At 46.4% G+C, this 19,014-nt stretch overlaps 1 protein-coding gene across 1 annotated transcript in view; it reads left to right on the forward strand.

The window, feature by feature from the left end:
- EGFLAM (EGF like, fibronectin type III and laminin G domains) overlaps positions 1-19,014 on the forward strand; it is a 129,838-nt gene that overhangs the window by 66,821 nt on the left and 44,003 nt on the right. Inside the window, exons 8-11 of the mRNA XM_065406645.1 lie at positions 8,122-8,237; positions 8,510-8,852; positions 16,985-17,085; positions 18,020-18,120. Of these exons, the coding sequence (XP_065262717.1) occupies positions 8,122-8,237; positions 8,510-8,852; positions 16,985-17,085; positions 18,020-18,120 (661 nt within the window). The remainder of the gene's footprint in view (positions 1-8,121; positions 8,238-8,509; positions 8,853-16,984; positions 17,086-18,019; positions 18,121-19,014) is intronic.

The raw sequence follows: 19,014 nt of genomic DNA on the forward strand, positions 1-19,014 counted from the left end.
TGACCCTGATTCTGTTCTCATTAAAGCTGGTGTCACTCAGGAATATCCATTGTGGTCAGTGGAGTTATACCAGTGCAAAACTAGCATGGAGTCAATACCATACCCAGTGAGTATGTATCTGGAGGCCGAAGAGGGCTCTAACATTTTTCCTGTATGTGGTAGTAGGAAGGAGTTTGCTTTCTTTCTTTTCATTTTATTACAAGTCAGCTTCTGCTATCCTTACGCAGCCAAAACTCCCATTAAAATTGGTAGAAGCTTTGCTTGAGAAAGGAGGGAGTGTCGCAGGATCTGCCCTTTCACGAATATTTCTTATGTAGTCTGTGACCTTTGAATTAGAAAAGGTATGGTACATATGTTAGATATTTTGAATACAGTTTTGATCACATCCCAAGTCATGATTGGTACCATTGTTCCATGTTTCTCTCTGCCCCTCTCCCCAGTTTTGTGACCTATCAACAAATGAGAGGAGTATTGACTGAACTGGGTTGACTTTGAAACAGCTACAGACACACTACATAAGTCCGTCTTTTAGAAAGGCAAGCTGCCCCTAGTGAAATTACAGATCTGACATAAAAGCAAAGATATTCCAATGGACTGAGATTGCCTAGATCCAGGGTGAGCTGATGAGAATACTGGCTAGCCATATGCTCCATTTCATTCAAACCACTCCCCAGTATAATGCAGATTTCACTTATAATGTTGCTGCTGTGGCTGTTATTATTGCCTTAGTTTCTCGTGCACACTGATTCTTTTGCAGACATTCATTATAGCTCATAAAACATAATTTGCCAATGGTATAGAGTGGGGAAGGAGGACATCCAGCCAGTGATTGCTCTTTGTATGAGGTAAAAGCAGGGTGCCTACCTAACTATGGTTAAATTCTGTTCACCCTACTAATATGATTAACCCCACTGGCTACTCACGTGAGTACTGGGAGTAGAAGCTTTCACCAATATTTTTATAACAGATATTTTTCTACTCCCACAATGAAAGCAGGATTGGGCCCAATATATATTCTCTCTCTCGTTAACTATAGTAATCATCTGTTTCTGAATACATACTGTGGGACAGATTCTACTCTCACTGACACCGTTGTCAATCCAGAGTCAATACCATTATTTCAGTAATTTACAAGGTGTCACGGAAAGCAGAATTTAATCCTTTAACAAAAACCATGAGTGTATTCTGAGTATGTGCATGACTAGTTAACCATGAACTTTTACCAAACTATTAGGAGCTGAAAGTCATATTGTAAACTCAGCAGAGCTACATTTCTAAGATGTAACTCATTTACACTAAATACTTCTAGTTAATATAGGGCTGATGTAATATCTTATTTATAGATAGATATAGATAAGATTGGATTAAAAGCCTTGCACCTTTTCTACAATTATTTGGGCTGGAAACACAGATGCCTTATTATCTTTGCCTAATTGTGTTGTGTGCTAATATAACAGCTTCCACCAATAAATAAAACTAGTACCTAGCATTTTGTGGGCTGCCTTTGGATTGGTAAAGTAGCAGCATGAATATATATCTGGTGAGCATATGTTTGATTTCATAACTGTCTGCAGCCAGAGTTTCTGGGTTGTTGGTGCAGCGGCAGAAAGAGACAGAGCGCTCCAGTTCTGCTAATCATTGTCTGCAAAAAGCTCTGTGCTTGAACTGGCATTTCCCCCTCTGGACTTTAGGTCACTGAGATTCTTTTGCTGTTCCCACACTGCAAGAGGAGTTTGTTAGCCAGAACTAGAGAAGTACAATCTACGTGATAATGCGGAATGCCTCAGCTCACACTGCGCCTACTGCAGGTCCTTTGAGTCATGTTATCTTTGATCAATTCTATCACTTTGCTCAGTGGAGGAAGTTAAGGCCTCTGTGCTATAAAGTGCCTGGTTGTTTTTTTCATGTTGGCAGCTATCCCTGGTACTGTGCTCTCCTTCAGCAGGTGTTCTTTGGCTGGACAGGCTTTGTAGCTGTACGCTTTGCAATGTAAATTACTATCTCTAACTAGAGAGAGTACAGGTAGTTCTGGGGTCCTAAAATAAGCAAGCACATGCATTCAACCCACACAGAGGCCTGGTCTACACTACAAGTTTAGGTCGACTTTAGCAGCGTTAAGTCGAATTAAGCCTGGACACGTTCACACGACGAAGCCCTTTCTTTCGACTTAAAGGGCCCTTTAAACCGGTTTCTTTACTTCACCTCCGACGAGGGGATTAGCGATAAAATCGGCCTTAGGGGGTCGGAATTGGGGTAGTGTGGACAGAATTCGACGTTATTGGCCTCCGGGAGCTATCCCACAGTGCTTCATTGTGACCGCTCTGGACAGCACTCTCAACTCAGATGCACTGGCCAGGTAGACAGGAAAAGCCCCGTGAACGTTTGAATTTCATTTCCTGTTTGCTCAGCGTGGAGAGCACCGGTGACCACGCAGAGCTCATCAGCACAGGTAACCGTGATGGAGTCCCAGGATCGCAAAAGAGCTCCAGCATGGACAGAACGGGAGGTATGGGATCTGCTCGCCATATGGGGAGACGAATCACTGCTAGCTGAACTCCGAAGCAGTAAATGAAATGGCAAAATATTAGAAAAGGTCTCCAAGGCCATGAAGGACAGAGGCCATAACAGGGATGCACAGCAGTGCCGCATGAAAATTAAGGAGCTAAGGCAAGCCTACCACAAAGCCAGAGAAGCAAACGGAAGGTCCGGGGCAGAGCCGCAAACATGCCGCTTCTACGCGGAGCTACATGCCATTCTAGGGGGTGCAGCCACCACTACCCCAACTGTGTGCTATGACTCCCTCACTGGAGAAACACACAGGGAAGCGGGTTCGGGGTATGAGGAAGATGAGGATGGAGATAATGTAGATAGCTCACAGCCGCAAGGAAGCGGAGAAACCGGTTTCCCCAACAGCCAGGATATGTTTATCACCCTGGACCTGGAACCAGTAACCCCCGAACTCACCCAAGGCGTGCTCCCAGACCCTGAGGGCACACAGGGGACCTCTGGTGAGTGTACCTTTGTAAATATTACACATGGTTTAAAAGCAAGCGTGTTTAATGATTAATGATTAATTTGCCCTGGCAATCACGGCCAGTACAGCTACTGGAAAAGTCTGTTAACGTGTATGGGGATGGAGCGGAAATCCTCCAGGGACATCTCCAGAAAACTCTCCTGGATGTACTCCCATAGCCTTTGCAAAAGGTTTCTGGGGAGGGCTGCCTTATCCCGTCCGCCATGGTAGGACACTTTACCACGCCAGGCCAGTAGCACGTAGTCTGGAATCATTGCATAACAAAGCATGGCAGCGTATGGTCCCGGTTTTTGCTGGCATGCAGACAACATCCATTCCTTATCACTCTTTGTTATCCTCAGGAGAGTGATATCATTCACGGTCACCTGGTTGAAATGGGGCAATTTTATTAAGGGGACATTCAGAGGTACCCGTTCCTGCTCTGCTGAACAGAAATATTCCCCGCTGTTAGCCACGCGGTGGGGGGGAGGGGTGAAGTGATCATCCCAGAGAAATGGGTGTGTGGGGGAGGGGAGTTAGTTGGGTTTGTGCTGCATGTTAACCCTGAAACCGCAGCCCCTCCTTTTACATTGCAAACCCATTTTAAATGGCCAACCCAATGGGTGCTTGGTATGGGAAATGAGAGCACTACTGTTTGAAACCATTCCCACATGTTAAGAAGGTTAAAAAAGCCAAAAGACTGTGTCTTACCATGGCTGCCTGCAAGCTGAAATCTGTGGCCTGGCACTGCGTGAGTGATCTCTCACACCAAACCGGCAGGCCCTCAATATAAGAGGAAAAATGTGACCTTGTAACGAAAGCACATGTGCTGTGTAATGTGAACAGCAAAATTTAACGTGAAAGAGTGTACCCATTGTTCTCTAAAATGTGTCTTTTTTTAACCACCTCTCCCTTCTCCTCCACCAGCTGCAAATGTTTCTCCTTCACAGAGGCTAGTGAAGATTAGAAAGAGAAAGCGGAGGACGCGGGACGACATGTTCACAGAGCTCCAGATGTCCTCCCACGCTGACAGAGCACAGCAGAATGCGTGGAGGCAGTCAATGACTGATTACAGAAAAGCACAATATGAACGAGAGGAGAGGTGGCGTGCTGAATCGCGGGATGAACAGAGCAAGTTGCGGGCTGAAGATGATAGGTGGCGTCAGCTTGCAGACAGAAGGCAAGAGTCGATGCTCCGGCTGCTGGAGCATCAAACTGATATGCTCCAGCGTATGGTTGAGCTGCAGGAAAGGCAGCAGGAGCAGAGACCGCCGCTACAGCCCCTGTGTAACCAACAGCCCTCCTCCCCAAGTTCCATAGCCTCCTCACCCAGACGCCCAAGAACACGGTGGGGGGGCCTCCGGCCACCCAGTCACTCCACCCCAGATGATTGCCCTAGCATCAGAAGGCTGGCCTTCAATAAGAGTTAAAGTTTTAAACTGCAGTGTGTCCTTTTCCTTCCCTCCTCCCCCACCCATCCCAGGCTACCTTTGCAATTATCCCCCTAGTTGTGTGATGAATTAATAAAGAATGCATGAATGTGAAGTAACAATGACTTTATTGCCTCTGCAAGCGGTGCTCGAAGGGGGGAGGGGAGGGTGGGGTGGTTGGCTTACAGGGAAGTAGAGTGAACCGGGTGGGGGGGGGGGGCGGAGGGTTCATCAAGGAGAAACAAACAGAAGTTTCACACCGTAGCCTGGCCAGTCACAAAACTCGTTTTCAAAGCTTCTCTGATGCGCACCGCGCCCTGCTGTGCTCCTCTAACCGCCCTGGTGTCTGGCTGCGCGTAATCAGTGGCCAGGCAATTTGCCTCAACCTCCCACCCCGCCATAAATGTCTCCCCCTTACTCTCACAGATATTGTGGAGCGCACAGCAAGCAGCAATAACAATGGGGATATTCTTTTCGCTAAGGTCTGAGCGAGTCAGTAAGCTGCGCCAGCGCGCTTTTAAACGTCCAAATGCACATTCCACCAGCATTCGGCACTTGCTCAGCCTGTAGTTGAACAGATCCTGTCTCCTGTCCTGGCTGTCTGTGTACGGCTTCATGAGCCATGGCATTAAGGGGTAGGCTGGGTCCCCAAGGATCACGATAGGCATTTCAACATCCCCAACGGTTATTTTCTGGTCCGGGAAGAAAGTCCCTTCCTCCAGCTTTCGAAACAGAGCAGAGTGCCTGAAGACGCGAGCATTATGTACCTTTCCCGGCCATTCCACGTTGATGTTGGTGAAACGTCCCTTGTGATCCACCAGGGCTTGCAGCATCACTGAAAAGTACCCCTTGCGGTTTATGTACTCGGTGGCTTGGTGCTACGGTGCCAAGATAGGGATATGGGTTCCGTCTATGGCCCCACCACAGTTTGGGAATCCCATTGCAGCAAAGCCATCCTCTATGGCCTGCACGTTTCCCAGAGTCACTACCCTTGATATCACCAGGTCTTTGATTGCCCTGGCAACTTGGATCACAGCAGCCCCCACAGTAGATTTGCCCACTCCAAATTGATTCCCGACTGACCGGTAGCTGTCTGGCGTTGCAAGCTTCCACAGGGCTATTGCCACTCGCTTCTCAACTGTGAGGGCTGCTCTCATCCTGGTATTCTGGCGCTTCAGGGCAGAGGAAAGCAAGTCACAAAGTTCCATGAAAGTGCCCTTACGCATGCGAAAGTTTCGCAGCCACTGGGAATCGTCCCACACCTGCAGCACGATGCGGTCCCACCAATCTGTGCTTTTTCCCCGGGCCCAGAATCGGCGTTCCACGGCATGAACCTGCCCCAGTAACACCATGATTTCCACATTGCTGGGGCCTGTGCCTTGTGAGAGCTCTATGTCCATGTCAATTTCCTCATCACTCTCATCGCCGCGCTGCAATCGCCTCCTTGGCTGGTCCTGGTTTTGCTTTGGCATGTTCTGGCTCTGCATATACTCCAGGACAATGCGCGTGGTGTTCATAGTGCTCATAATTGCCGCGGTGATCTGAGCGGGCTCTATGATCCCAGTGCTAGCTATGGCGTCTGGTCTGAAAAAAGGCACGAAACTAGTATCTGACGGACCAGGGGAAGGAGGGAGGGAGGGTGGGAGGGGCCTGACGACATGTACCCAGAACACCCCGCGACACTGTTTTGCATCATTCGGGCATTGGGATCTCAACCCAGAATTCCAATGGGCGGCGGAGACTGCGGGAACTGTGGGATAGCTACCCATAGTGCAATGCTCCGGAAGTCGACGCTAGCCTCGGTACTGTGGACGCAGTCCGCCGACTAGAGCACTTAGAGCATTGTATGTGGGGACACACACAATCGGCTGTATACAACCGATTTCTATAAAACCGGCTTCTATTAATTCGACCTAATTTCGTAGTGTAGACATACCCAGAGACTTGCCAAAGCATGGCTCAGCAGTGGTAGCTTAAATGGCCAATTAAGAACCTAGCATTATGGGGTGTGCATGAAAATACATGTAAAAATGCTTCCGAACTGGTTGTTTTTGTGAGAAAATTATTTTGTGAAAAAAGCAAATCTATGAAAACACTACTGGTGCATTAGTTACTAAGGGCATGGCTACACTTGCAGATGTAGAGCGCTTTGAGTTAAACCAGCCTTTGTAGAGCGCAGTAGGGAAAGCGCTGTAGTCTGTCCACACTGACAGCTGCCAGTGCACTGGCATGGCCACATTATCAGCTCTTGCAATGGCCACAGAGAGCAGTTCATTGTGGTAGCTACCCCAGCATGCAAGTGGCTGCAATATGCTTTTCAAATGGGGGTGGGGTGGGGTGGAGTGTGACAGGGAGCATGTTGTGTCTATGTGGGGGAAGAGAGAGTGGGTTTTGGGGGGCTGAGAGCATGTCAGCATGCTGTCTTGTAAGTTCAGACCCCCCCCCCCCCCGCCTTTCTCTCTCTCACACACAGCATTCCACAGTAATGGTTGCTTTGTCTCAGAGCAGATAAGCATGCTGGCTGTCAAACGGAGCTTTCAAAGGGCATATCCAAAACAATAACAAGAGTGGCCACTTGACGTAAGGGGATTATGGACGTTTCCAGAGGCTGATCAGAGCGCAGTAATGCAACATCTCATTCACACTGACACTGGGGCGCTCCAGCGGGGGCTCATCAAACATTATTCTACTCGCCGAGGTGGAATACCAGGAGCGCTCTAGCCGTGGAGTCAGAGCACTCTATGTGCCTTGCCAGTGTGGACGAGTAGTGAGCTAGTGCGCCTGGGCTCCTTTAATGCGCTGTAACTCGCAAGTGTAGCCAAGCCCTAACTCCCTAGTATTTTAAACCACTGTCAAAAATAAGACTTGTTTGTAATGCCTAATGTCTATCCTGTTAAACTTTGTTGGTTAGGATTACCTATTGTCATTGTTTGTCTAGTATCAAGGTGGGATTGAGGCTATAGAATACATGCAAATAAAGAGAGTCTCTGCCCTGAGATTGCACCATCTGAAATAATGGCCCTTAACCTGTAGTCTGTATAACACTTCGGGTGGTGCACAGAGAGCTGGTTCCTCACATGGTGCTGGCTCACCTCATTTTCAGCTGCTAAATTGCACTTTAAAAAACTAAAAATACATTAAAGGTGGCATTTTCCAAAATGCCCAAGTATGACCATTGAAGTAAATGGGAGCAGACTAAGGCCAAAGCTGAGTGCTATTGAAAATCTCACCCTGAATTTCTTCCTGCTTTTACTTTTCCAGGTAAGCAGTTGTTGTGGTTAACACAGGGATGATATTCTGTCACCAATAAAGGAGGTAGTGGACCATGCACTCGCAAATGGGGGTGAATTTGTTCAGTGAGATAATATAGCTAGTAAAAATGGGGTCCACACTGAAACTCCCATCTAAAAGAATGATGTACAGTGCACAGAGTGCAGTGGGACATCCAGAGGAGAGTGTCACTTGGTTTGCTTTATATTTAATTTTTGATGTATTAGCTCTACAGTATGCTTTCCATCTTGACACTGGCACATTTGCTGATTCTTTAAAATGAATGCCAACACCATCCTGGTTCTCATTGTTCTGAGTTAAGACCTGAACTTCTGTGCAGGAATTGATGGCTCTGTGTTGAAAAGAGATAAAATATGTGAACTGAATATGCCAGTTTTGTCTTCACAGGTTCTGAGGAGTTAGGAAGTGGAAGCTATGGGCATCGGTATATCACAGGCACCATAGTCGGTGATGATGATGGATTTGATATTGATGATTCAGACTATGACATTTATATTGAAGAGGTAAATTCAAAGGTTCCGGTTTGGCATTTCTATTTGTATTTATTTTCTAGTGGTATTATAGATAAAGGGACTTGATCCTGTTGGCATATTTAACCTTTAACCTTATGTGCGCAGGTGAAATAAAAGTGGCTTGTTTGTGTCTTTCTCTTCCTTTAGGATGAATTTGTTTCTTCAAATATATTTCTTAGGGGATGTAGCTTTAATTTCCATGGAACATGTTTAATTTTAGCTTGTGACTGTACTAAACTTAAGTTTCTTTTATCTTGCTTTAGCTCAAGCCACTTCCAGCTATCAAAGGAGGCAACAGGAAGTTTTTGGTTGAAACCAAGGTTGCTCCAGGGTCTAGTACAAGGCTCCTTTCCAGGCTAATTACAACCACCTCTGATCCTATTACTTCCCCTGCAACAACTATGCGCCCCATTCCTACAACCACTGCTAGCATCACTACAGCTAAGGCAACCAGAAGGAATGGCATAGCCTCAGCAGTACGGCTGTTTGATCTGTCCTGTGATGAAACCATCTGCTCTGCCGACAGCTTTTGTGTCAATGATTATGATCGGGGTGGTTCTCGGTGTCATTGTAACCTGGGCAAAGGAGGAGAGACTTGCACAGAAGGTAGGTTTTGTGCAGGGCCGGGGCAATTATTCTCCAAGCACAACACAATTCCGTCCTTAGCAACTTGATGTGGATGGGTTTCTTTTCCTAATTGGCTCCCACAGTTTGCCTCTTATGGTAACCAGTTTGGCAACTACTGATGCTTGCATGGTGGTGATGTTGTTCTGCAGTCTTTGATATTAACATCTCCATTAATCTAAGCTGTGATGAATTGCTCTGCGGTAAATTTCTGTTCTATTCAGTTCAGTTTATCTGTGGGAAGAAACACAGTTTCATGGTAAACCAACAAAAAATACTCTTATTTAAATGAGGTTTGTTCTTAACAGGGCCCTAAAGGTAATAGTTAGTACCTCAGTCAGCTTCTCTCTCTCAAACACCAACTGTCTTGCCTCACTTGCTTGTCCTTCAGCAGGGTGGGGAGAGTGACTTCTATACACTACAGGGAAAGGCTTAATTGAGTAGTCTGTGCACAGTAGTTGTAGCCAGGAATGTCAGAATTCTAGCCCCAGCTCTCTCACCATGTGGTTTTGAGAAAGTTTACTTAACCTCCATTCTTACCCACACACTCTAGGGCACTCCACCTTTACTCTTCCATGGGCTCAAGGCATGACCTGGTTAATTTAGGCATTCCCACCCTTTCCCAGTTCCTAGGGCTCAGGGCCACCCGTACCCAATTCGTAGGGCTCAGGGCATAATCTTCTGCAGGTTTATGGGGCCTCTTGCCAGTGAAAGAGCCTTATACAGTAATATCCTAACCTCTGTTTATTAACAGTTACCAAAACAGAATACATAAACTAAGCATACAATGCTCACCACTCCCAATAAGGCAGACAAACTTTTCCTGGTAGCCAGTCAGGATCAGGTCATCTGGGGTTCCTCCAGCTTCTGCACGATATAGTTGGCAGAATGTTGAGATCTGGCAGCTCTGATCTTGGGCTGTGTCCTGGAGTTAAGTTCCAAAGAACTTCATTTTGGACCCCAGTTTATGTAGTTAAACTTGAGTGCTGCTTAGCTCTACCTTCACCAATCATTGTAAACCAAAATACTACAAAACAGTGTTTTTCACCAATTCTAGCCCATTACGAGACTATTTTTTAACCAGTCAGACTCCACCATTGTAGTTGAATTAAATCTTGCAAAATTAGTTACACAACATATAGAAACAATCAAAGAACCAGACAGAGACCATACAGATAAACAATAGAGAAGGAGGGACCATAAAGGCAAAACAATAAAGAAGTATTGTTTTCACAATCACAACTGTTGATAAGTGATTCCTTGCCAGACAGAATGCTATCAAAGTGTTCTTTAAACATTTTAAGATCTGTTTCTTTATCTGGTGATGGTGGGTACTATTAGGACTGGAGTGCCTTCTTCACAGCCCAGTATTACATTGTTTTAATGTAATTTAGATGAAATGTGAGGATGTGACTTTCTGCTTTTTAGCTCATGGCGGCTGCTGTCCTAATGTGGCTGCAGAAAAAGGCCTCAGATCTTAGACCATGTCTCATTTTCTCCTTCTGGAAAACAGTGATTGTCACAACCAGGTCCAGTCCTGCTCTTTAAACTGACACCAATCTGTGTGATTGTGACGGGTTGGGTCACAGAAACCTCTTTGGGAACTGCCACCTGATGTACCTAGACTACCTCTGAGCCCGTTTTCCCTGCCAGCTTGGGACTTCAGTACCTTGCCTTGTTTGAGCCAGACACACTTGCCTGCTGCAAACACAGATCCAAGTCTGAACCATGTCCCCCATAAGCTACCGGCTTAACTGAAAACAGCTTAAGAAGTGCTCCTGTCTCCAACACCCAGATACCCAGCTCCCAGTGGGGTCCAAACCTCAAATAAATCCGTTTTACCCTGAATAAAGCTTAAGGGCAAACTCATAAATTGTTCATCCTCTATATCACTGATAGAGAGAGATTCACAGCTGTTTGCCCTCCCTCTCCCCCCTCCCCCGTATTAATACATACTCTGGGTTAATTAATAAGTAAAAAGTGATTTTATTAAATAAAAAAAGTAGGATTTAAGTGGTTCCAAGTAATAACAGACAGAACAAAGTAAATTACCAAACAAAATAAAATAAAACGCGCAAGTCTAAGCCTAATACAGTAGGAAACAATGCAGGTAAATCTCACCCTCAGAGATGTTCCAATAAGCTTCTTTGACAGACTAGCCTTGTGTGATAACCTCCAACTGCTGAATCCAAGTACTACTAAGCTCCCTGGGTCTGGGTAGTGAGGATCACTGTTCCTAGTTCTGGGTCTCTCGGATGTACTCCATAGCAAGGGCGTCAGAGCCTTCCCCAAACCCCCTGAGGTCCCACCACCCAAGGCCCCGGCCAAGCCAGAAGCCAGAGCGGGGCTGGGGAGCCCACCCCCCAACTGGGGCGGGTTGGAGGGCTGAAAGCAGTCCCCTGTCCTTGTCCCCGCCCTCTGTGTCCCCCGCCCGGGGCAGGTGGAGGGACTCAGGCTCCCCACAGCTGCCCACATGGCTCTCCCTGACACGGCTCCAGCCAGGTGGGGTCCTCAGAGCTGCAGCCCGGCCATAAGAGTTGCGTGGGCAGTTGTGGGGAGCCTTGGTGGACCCTCCACCTGCCCACGGTGCGGAGGGTTTGAGCAGCCCCCGGCTTGTGTCCCCACACCCTGGGCCCCCCGTCCAGGGCAGGTGGAGGGTTTGTGGCTCCCCTGTCTGTGTGGCTCTTACCATGGCCAGGCTGTGGCTCCGAGGGTGAGGCTCATCTGTCCCTTTGACCACTACCCTATGCTGCTCATCCACATGGGAACTAGTAATGCTGCCAGGTGTGGCTCTGAGCAGATCAGCAGTGACAGTGGCATGAAGGGACAAAATCAGAAAGGCTAAGCCATCAAATGAGTTACACCTAGCAAGGGACATAGAAGGTAATAAGAAGAGGTTCTTTAAATACATTAGGAACAAGAGCAAGATGAAGGAAAGTATAGTTTCTCTACTTAGTGTGGAAGGTGAGCTAATAATAGATGACATCAAAAAAGCTGAGTTCTTTAATGCCTATTTTGCTTAAGTCTTCACTAAAAAGGTTAATGGTGATCAGATACTCAACCCAGTTAATATTAATGAAAAAGGGGAAGGAAGACAAGCCAAAACAGGGAAAGAACAGGTTAAAGAATATTTCAATACGTTGGATTTATTCAGGTCAGTAGGGCCCGATGAAATTCATCCTAGAGCGCTTAAGGAACTAGCTGAAGCAATCTCAGAACCGTTAGCAACTATCTTTGAGAATTCATGGCGGAAGAGTGAGGTCCCAGAGGACTTGAGAATGGCAAACATAATACCTATCCTTAAAAGAGGGAACAAAGAGGATCTGGGGAACTACAGACCAGTCAGCCTAACTTCAATTCCTGGAAGGATACTGGAACATATCATTAAACAGTCAGTTTGTAAGCACTTAGAGGATAATAGAGTTATAAGAAATAGCCAACATGGATTTGTCAAGAACACATCATACTAAACCAACCTAATTAGCACTGACCCCCCCCACTTGGTAAGGCAACTCCCATCTTTTCATGTGCTGTATATTTATACCTGCTTACTGTATTTTTCACTCCATGCATCTGATGAAGTGGGTTATATCCCACGAAAACTTATGCCCAAATAAATTTGTTAGGGTATGTCTACACTACCCATGTTACAGCGCGGCCATGGCAGCACTATGACGTGGGCAGTATAGACACGCTTTATTGCTGGGGGAGAGCTCTCACAGCGATAAAAAAAACCCCACCCATAATGAGCGGTGGTAGCTTTACGCCAGGAGCGTGGCTCCCAGCGATAAAGCGCTGTCTATACTGGCGCTTTTCAGCGCTAAAACTTTTGTCGCTCGGGGGTGTGTGTGTGTTTTTTCACACCCCTGAGCAACAAAGTTTTAGCGCTGTGTAGACACAGCCTAAGTCTAAGGGCATAGCTACACTTGCAGATGTAGAGCGCTGTGAGTTAAACCCGCCTTCCTAGAGCACAGTAGGGAAAGCGCTGCAATCTATCCACACTGACAGCTGCAAGCGCACTGGCATGGCCACATTTGCGGCACTTCCAGCGGCGTTGGGAGCAGTGCATTATGGGCAGCTATCCCAGCATGCAAGTGACTGCAACGTGCTTTTCAAATGGGGGTGGGGTGGGGTGGAGTGTGACAGGGAGTGTGTTGTGTGTATGTGGGGGGAGAGAGAGTGGGTTTTTGGGGTGCTGAGAGTGTGTCAGGATGCTGTCTTGTAAGTTCAGACTCCCTCTCTCCCTCCCCCGCCACTCATTCAAAGGAAACAGTAAACGTTTGCTTTTTCTCTGCTGGCTTCTCCGAAATGGAGCTTTGAAAAGGCATTTCCACATTCCTGCAGCCGATTTCACAACAATGACAAGAGTGGCCACTTGACTTAAGGGGATTATGGGACATTTCCGGAGGCTGATCACAGCATAGTAACGCAACACCTCGTTCATACTGGTACCGCGGCGCTCCAACGGGGGTGCAGCAAACGTTATTCCACTCGCCGAGGTGGAGTACCAGCAGCGCTGTAGCTGCAGAGTCAGAGCGCTCTACGTGCCTTGCCATTGGACGGGGAGTGAGCTAGGGCACCCGGGCCTGCTTTATTGCGCTGTAACTCGCAAGTGTAGCCAAGGCCTAAGGTGTCACAAGGACTCCTCAGTTGTTCATTCTGAGTCAGTGGCCCTACTGGTTGCAATCCTTGTTTCACCAGGGGAGAGCCATTAACTGCTGATGGCCCTTGATAGCTTTATAACAGCTTTTCACACATAGCTTCCCCACTAGGTGTCAAGTTCTAACAATGAATACTCACAGCCACAATCAAAGGTTACAGTCCTAAATGGCATTCACAAACCAAATGAAATGTATAAGTTGACTTAGACAAATCCCACATTCTGTCACAGTGATAACAGTACTTGCAAACCCAGAGGTTATTGTTTAACATTTGTTCATCTTTGGAAATGGGAATTGCTCTGTATTACTATGATTACTCTCACAAGTGTGGTCCCATCTGTTAAGGATCCTTACCTTTCCAGTTTGTCACCACAACAGAGCACTTGTATGCATGATTAAGATGAGATGCACACTGCATTTTCTTGTACAGGTGTCACATCAGAAGTCATGGCACTATACATTGTATGATTTAGTTGATTATATGTATTTACTCTCCTTACTTCAATGAACAGTAGCAGTTCTTGGGGAAAGTTCAATCTGCAAAGCAACTATTGTGACAATAGCTGATGGAACAGCTATAGATGTAATTTTATTTTATTTTATTTTATTTTTTTGCCATAATGCCCAAGCCTGTGAAGTTATGGAATTCTTATGGATGTCACATAATTATATAAAGCTAGTGGAGCTGGAGCTGTTAATCTGAGTCTAGAATCAATTCTCTTTAATGGAGTATTTATCCCCAGGTGTCCTAACCAGATCATGCACTAATACTGCACAGTAGTGATCTTCCCCTCATGAGCCATCATTGCATGTTAAACAATGCATTAATTAGGCTGATGCTACAGAACTTTTTTATACTTAACAGTCCTCGTTAGAGTCACAGTTCATCCAGTGAACCCTTTTTATGGTCAGTACCTCTTGGGGATGAGTTTTCATCAGTTAATTCATTTGTGCTATACCCTCACTCATTTTTCTATAACAAGCTTTGTTAGTAGTGTTATTGTAGCCATATCTGTCCCAGATATTGTAGCCGTATCTGTCCCAGAGAGACAAGCTGGGTGAGGTAATATCTCTTATTGGACTAACTTCTGTTGGTGAGAGAGACATGCTTTCAAGCTTACACAGAGCTCTTCTTCAGGTCTGGGAAATGTACTCGGAACGTCACAGTGAGATATAGATTGTTTAGCATAAGCAATTAACAAATATTTCAAGTAACCATTCAAAGTGAAGTGGCCCGATAACACTCCTCCAGTCATAGGGGAAAGGAAAAAACACCATATCACCTGTGAGTGAACACTGTTCACGAAGTGATCATTCTATATCTGACCTATCAGCCTGATCGGGGGGGTGGGGTATCTTGTGGTGAGCAGAGGAGTGAGGAGGGACCGGGTGGATGAGGAGGCAAGCGGCGGGCAGGCAGGGGATGAGGAGGTGAGCACAGGGGATCTTGCAGTGATCTGTGAGGGTGAGGAGGGACTCGGCAAGTGGCGGTGCCAAGCGGGGAGGGGGCGGGGCCTGGGGCAGAATGGAGGCGGGGCCTGGGAGGAGTGTGGGCAGGGCTGCAGGTGGAAGAGGTGGGATGGGGGCTAGCCTCCCCCATGGGAAGCTTCACCCGCTGCCTATGCCTATCAGACATCATCCTCAAAGGACACCTGCACAACATTTTCAAAAGATGAACCGGGGAGCTTAAATTCATAACTTTGCTAGACATTAAAAATCATGGATTGAATAGAGACAGTGGATTTATGGCATATAACAACAATCTATAACACGCCAATAATCCCCTCCTCCCCCCTCTGTCTTTCCCCCACACACACTTTCCCCATTATGACTAGAGGGGTGTTAATGGACCTTCCCTTGAAATAAGTGTTAACTATTTATGCTAAACAATCTGTTAAACCTCCTATTTAGCTGGTACACTCCTGAGTACATTTCCCAGACCTGAAGAAGAGCTCTGTGTAACCTCAAAAGCTGGTCTCTCTCACCAATAGAAGTTGGTCCAATAAAAGATATTACCTCACCCAGCTTGGCTCTCTAAAGAAGAAGTCCCCAGACTGTGAGGCACGCCCCCCTAGAGGTGCATGGAGGAACATTCGGGGGTGCGTAGTAGGACCCAGGCCAGCCCCCACGGCGGGCAGGGAGGGAGTGCCACCCAGCCCTGTGCAGCACCCAGCTCCGCCCACGGCCCCGGCTCCCAGCTCCGTGCCTGGCCCCACCTCCAGCTTCAGCCCCCAACCATGGCCCAGCCGCAGCTCCACACCTGGCCCCAGCCTCAGCCCCTGGTTGCATCTCCATTCCCTGCCCCAGCCCTGCTCCCAGCCCCAGCCCTGGCCTCCTTACCCCTGTCCATGTCCTCCCCCTCCCAGCCCCAGACCTGGGCCGTGACCCCACTCCCGGCTCCAGATGTGTGTGTGTGTGGGGGGGCGGCCCAGACAGGGGTAAGGGGGGACGCGACCCTGAAAAGTTTGGGGACCAATGCTCTAAAGCTCTGTTAGCATCAGTCTAAGCTTTATTTTGTTTCTTTGCAGTGCAGCTGTAAAAGTAACTGTACTTGTGTACAAATGGAAAGGCAAAATCACCCCGAACACAAGTAATAGAGAAAGGTTAGAACCTCCATCCTTCCTACTTCATTAGGTTTATATCTGATTCAGAGATAATAGTCACATCCTGAGCTGTGGCTGAGGCATCCTTGATGCTCCTCAGGACCAGAACGTACAAAGGTGTCTTTAAGCCATCTTTGTGTTCTTCCCAATCATGGGGCTGTCCTGCGCCTGGCTGACCTTCTGACATAAGCTAGAGAAGCAAGAAGGCTGATTTGCCAGCGGCCAACAGCCCTAAGGGACCATTATAGCAGCCAATGATTGCCAGGGCATAGGCTGCCCTGGCCATACACTCTAAAGTGGCCACAGAGAGGAGGTTGTAATGTGGAAGCTGTTATACCCACTCTAAGCCACCTAAGGATTCTCTGGTGGCTAAGTACATCAGCTTTAGAGCAGCTTTGCACAACAAAGCTGACCTAATGCAGCCTGGAATCTGACTCAATGTGTATTTCTCACATATGTTCTCTTCCCTGAGGAAAAAAATGCCTTGCTGTCTGTCTCTGTGTTAAACATTTTCCTAAATCAAGATGAATCACCAAGGACCAAATTCTGCTTTCAGTTACATCAGAAAACCTAGTGATGCCACTGATGAAACTGTTGAGCAGAATTTTCCCATGAGTATGCTGTTTCTGTGCAAGTTCAGCAGATCCTCTGGAACAAGGGAATTAGCTCTGAAAGGTAGTAGGAGGAGAAAGCAGTAGGTTAACTGATTGTTGACTATTGCTGACTAATAGTTGTCTCTGGAGGAACTCAGTCTTGTGTTTTTGCCTGATGTTATCTGGTGCTAAATGTGCATATTGATTTTATATTTGAACACATTGCTAAACAACATGCTCTTATCTTTGCCTTTCAGATATTATTATCCAGTATCCTCAGTTCTCTGGCTACTCATACATCACCTTTGAACCGCTGAAAAATTCCTATCAAACATTCCAAATTACCCTTGAATTCAGGGTAAGTTTAAGCAGTCCAGAACTCACAAAGCATTTTTAAATTGTATTCACTTCCATTAGTGTAAAGAAGGAACAATAGAAGAGTGAGTAGCTTCAAACGCCTATGCTGCAAGCTAGATATTGCAGTGAGTTAATCCATAGCCTTCACCTCTGGAAATCTGGGTTCGCATCCCAAAAGAGAAAATAAATGTGATAGTCTCAGCCAAGATGTTTGTCCATACTCCTGGTAGTCTTTTTCTTAGGGAAGGTCCTGGAAATGGCAGTGTTGAGGGATTGCAGGTTAGCACTGGCTTACTGTGACAGAGCTATACGAGTGAACTTTAGACTGCATTATGTTTGGAATTTTTGTAAATGTCTATCTGTTCAGCAGTGGCACACATATAAACGAATTAAGTACCTCTGAACTTCCTGTTTCATAGATAAGCAGATGTCCCTCATGTTTTACAGCATACACTGATCATCTTCAGAGACGAGGAAGTTATTTTTTCCTTCTTCCACCAGGCGTAATATCATTATGATTCCTCTAACACATTTATTTGGGCATAAGCTTTTGTGGGCTAGAACCCACTTCATCAGATGCATGGAGTGGAAAATACAGGTATATGGAATTTATACAGGTTTAAATACATGAAAAGATGGGAGTTGCCTTAGGCCATTCTCATTTCCACTACAAAGGTTATTTTTCCTCCCTTGGTATCATACTGTTAATTGAATTGTCTTGTTAGACTGACCTCACACTTGGTAAGACAACTCCCATCTTTTTATTTATACCTGCTCTTGTATTTTCCACTCCATGCATCTGATGAAGTGGGTTCTAGCCCCTGAAAGCTCATGCCCAAATAAATTTGTTAGTCTCTAAGGTGCCACAAGGACTCCTCGTTGTTTATAGCCAGGTGGTGGAGACTGACTTGTGCATGTTGATACTGTGATCGCAGGCTGAAGCAGAAGACGGTTTGCTGCTGTACTGTGGAGAGAATGAGCATGGTCGTGGTGATTTTATGTCACTGGCGATAATCCGACGCAACATCCAGTTCAGGTAATGGATCTATTGCCTTTCCATGGGTGAGCTCCTCACCCACTCCAGTCCTTGTGTGCAGTGAAAAGGGGCCCTTAAATGCTCTGCAGCCAGCAAGCAGAGTATTCCCCCAGCTCAGGCACTGAGGAAGTCAGCCACAAGGCTGCCTCCTGAGGATTCCTTCACAAAGTGAACGTTATTATTTCTTAGCAAGGTCAGAAATGCCTGCAGTCCACTAGCACTATGCTAGCACTGTAGCTAGGTGTATACAATTAGTTAGTTTGCTTTATAAATAAGGGAACCCCAAGAACGTTTTCAGAACAAAGGAGATGCAGCTAACCCAGGTGTCTAGTGGTAGGACAATGTGTTACTCTGCAGGAATCAAGTTTGGGACTGGAACTCGGTACCACATCACTGATCTGGTAGGAGCTTGAGGAGCTTTAAAGGAAACGGAGAAAAAGAGTCTCACATTGCTCTAGTGACTGTATAGGATCATCTTAAAGGATATCTGGAGAGACTTCCATCTGGCACCTATTAACCGGAATGGTGATTGCTATAAAGATGGGGGGAAACAAAAGGGAATGATGTGTCCTAACCCTATTTCTGGTCTACCTCAACCTGACCCATATAGTGGAGACAAAGCAAAGAAAATAGCATGCTTTGTGCACATTCAGCTTTGCTGCTATTGAGGCCTCCTTGTCAATCAGTACCAAACAATCTGAGTTTCATATAGAATCCCAGTATTATTGCTTTAGCTCCAGCTCTCACCAGGGAGCTAGGAAAATTCCCAAGAGAAATTACTGTGATAGCAGCAACTCAAATTCTAATACGCGGCATCTTGAAACCATTTCAGAAAGTTGGCAGGCTTTGCAATATACTTTGTATTGCCAGAGGATGCAAAGTCTCCTACATGGA

Source organism: Emys orbicularis, chromosome 6 (assembly GCF_028017835.1).
Source record: "Emys orbicularis isolate rEmyOrb1 chromosome 6, rEmyOrb1.hap1, whole genome shotgun sequence".
NCBI lineage: Eukaryota > Metazoa > Chordata > Testudines > Emydidae > Emys > Emys orbicularis.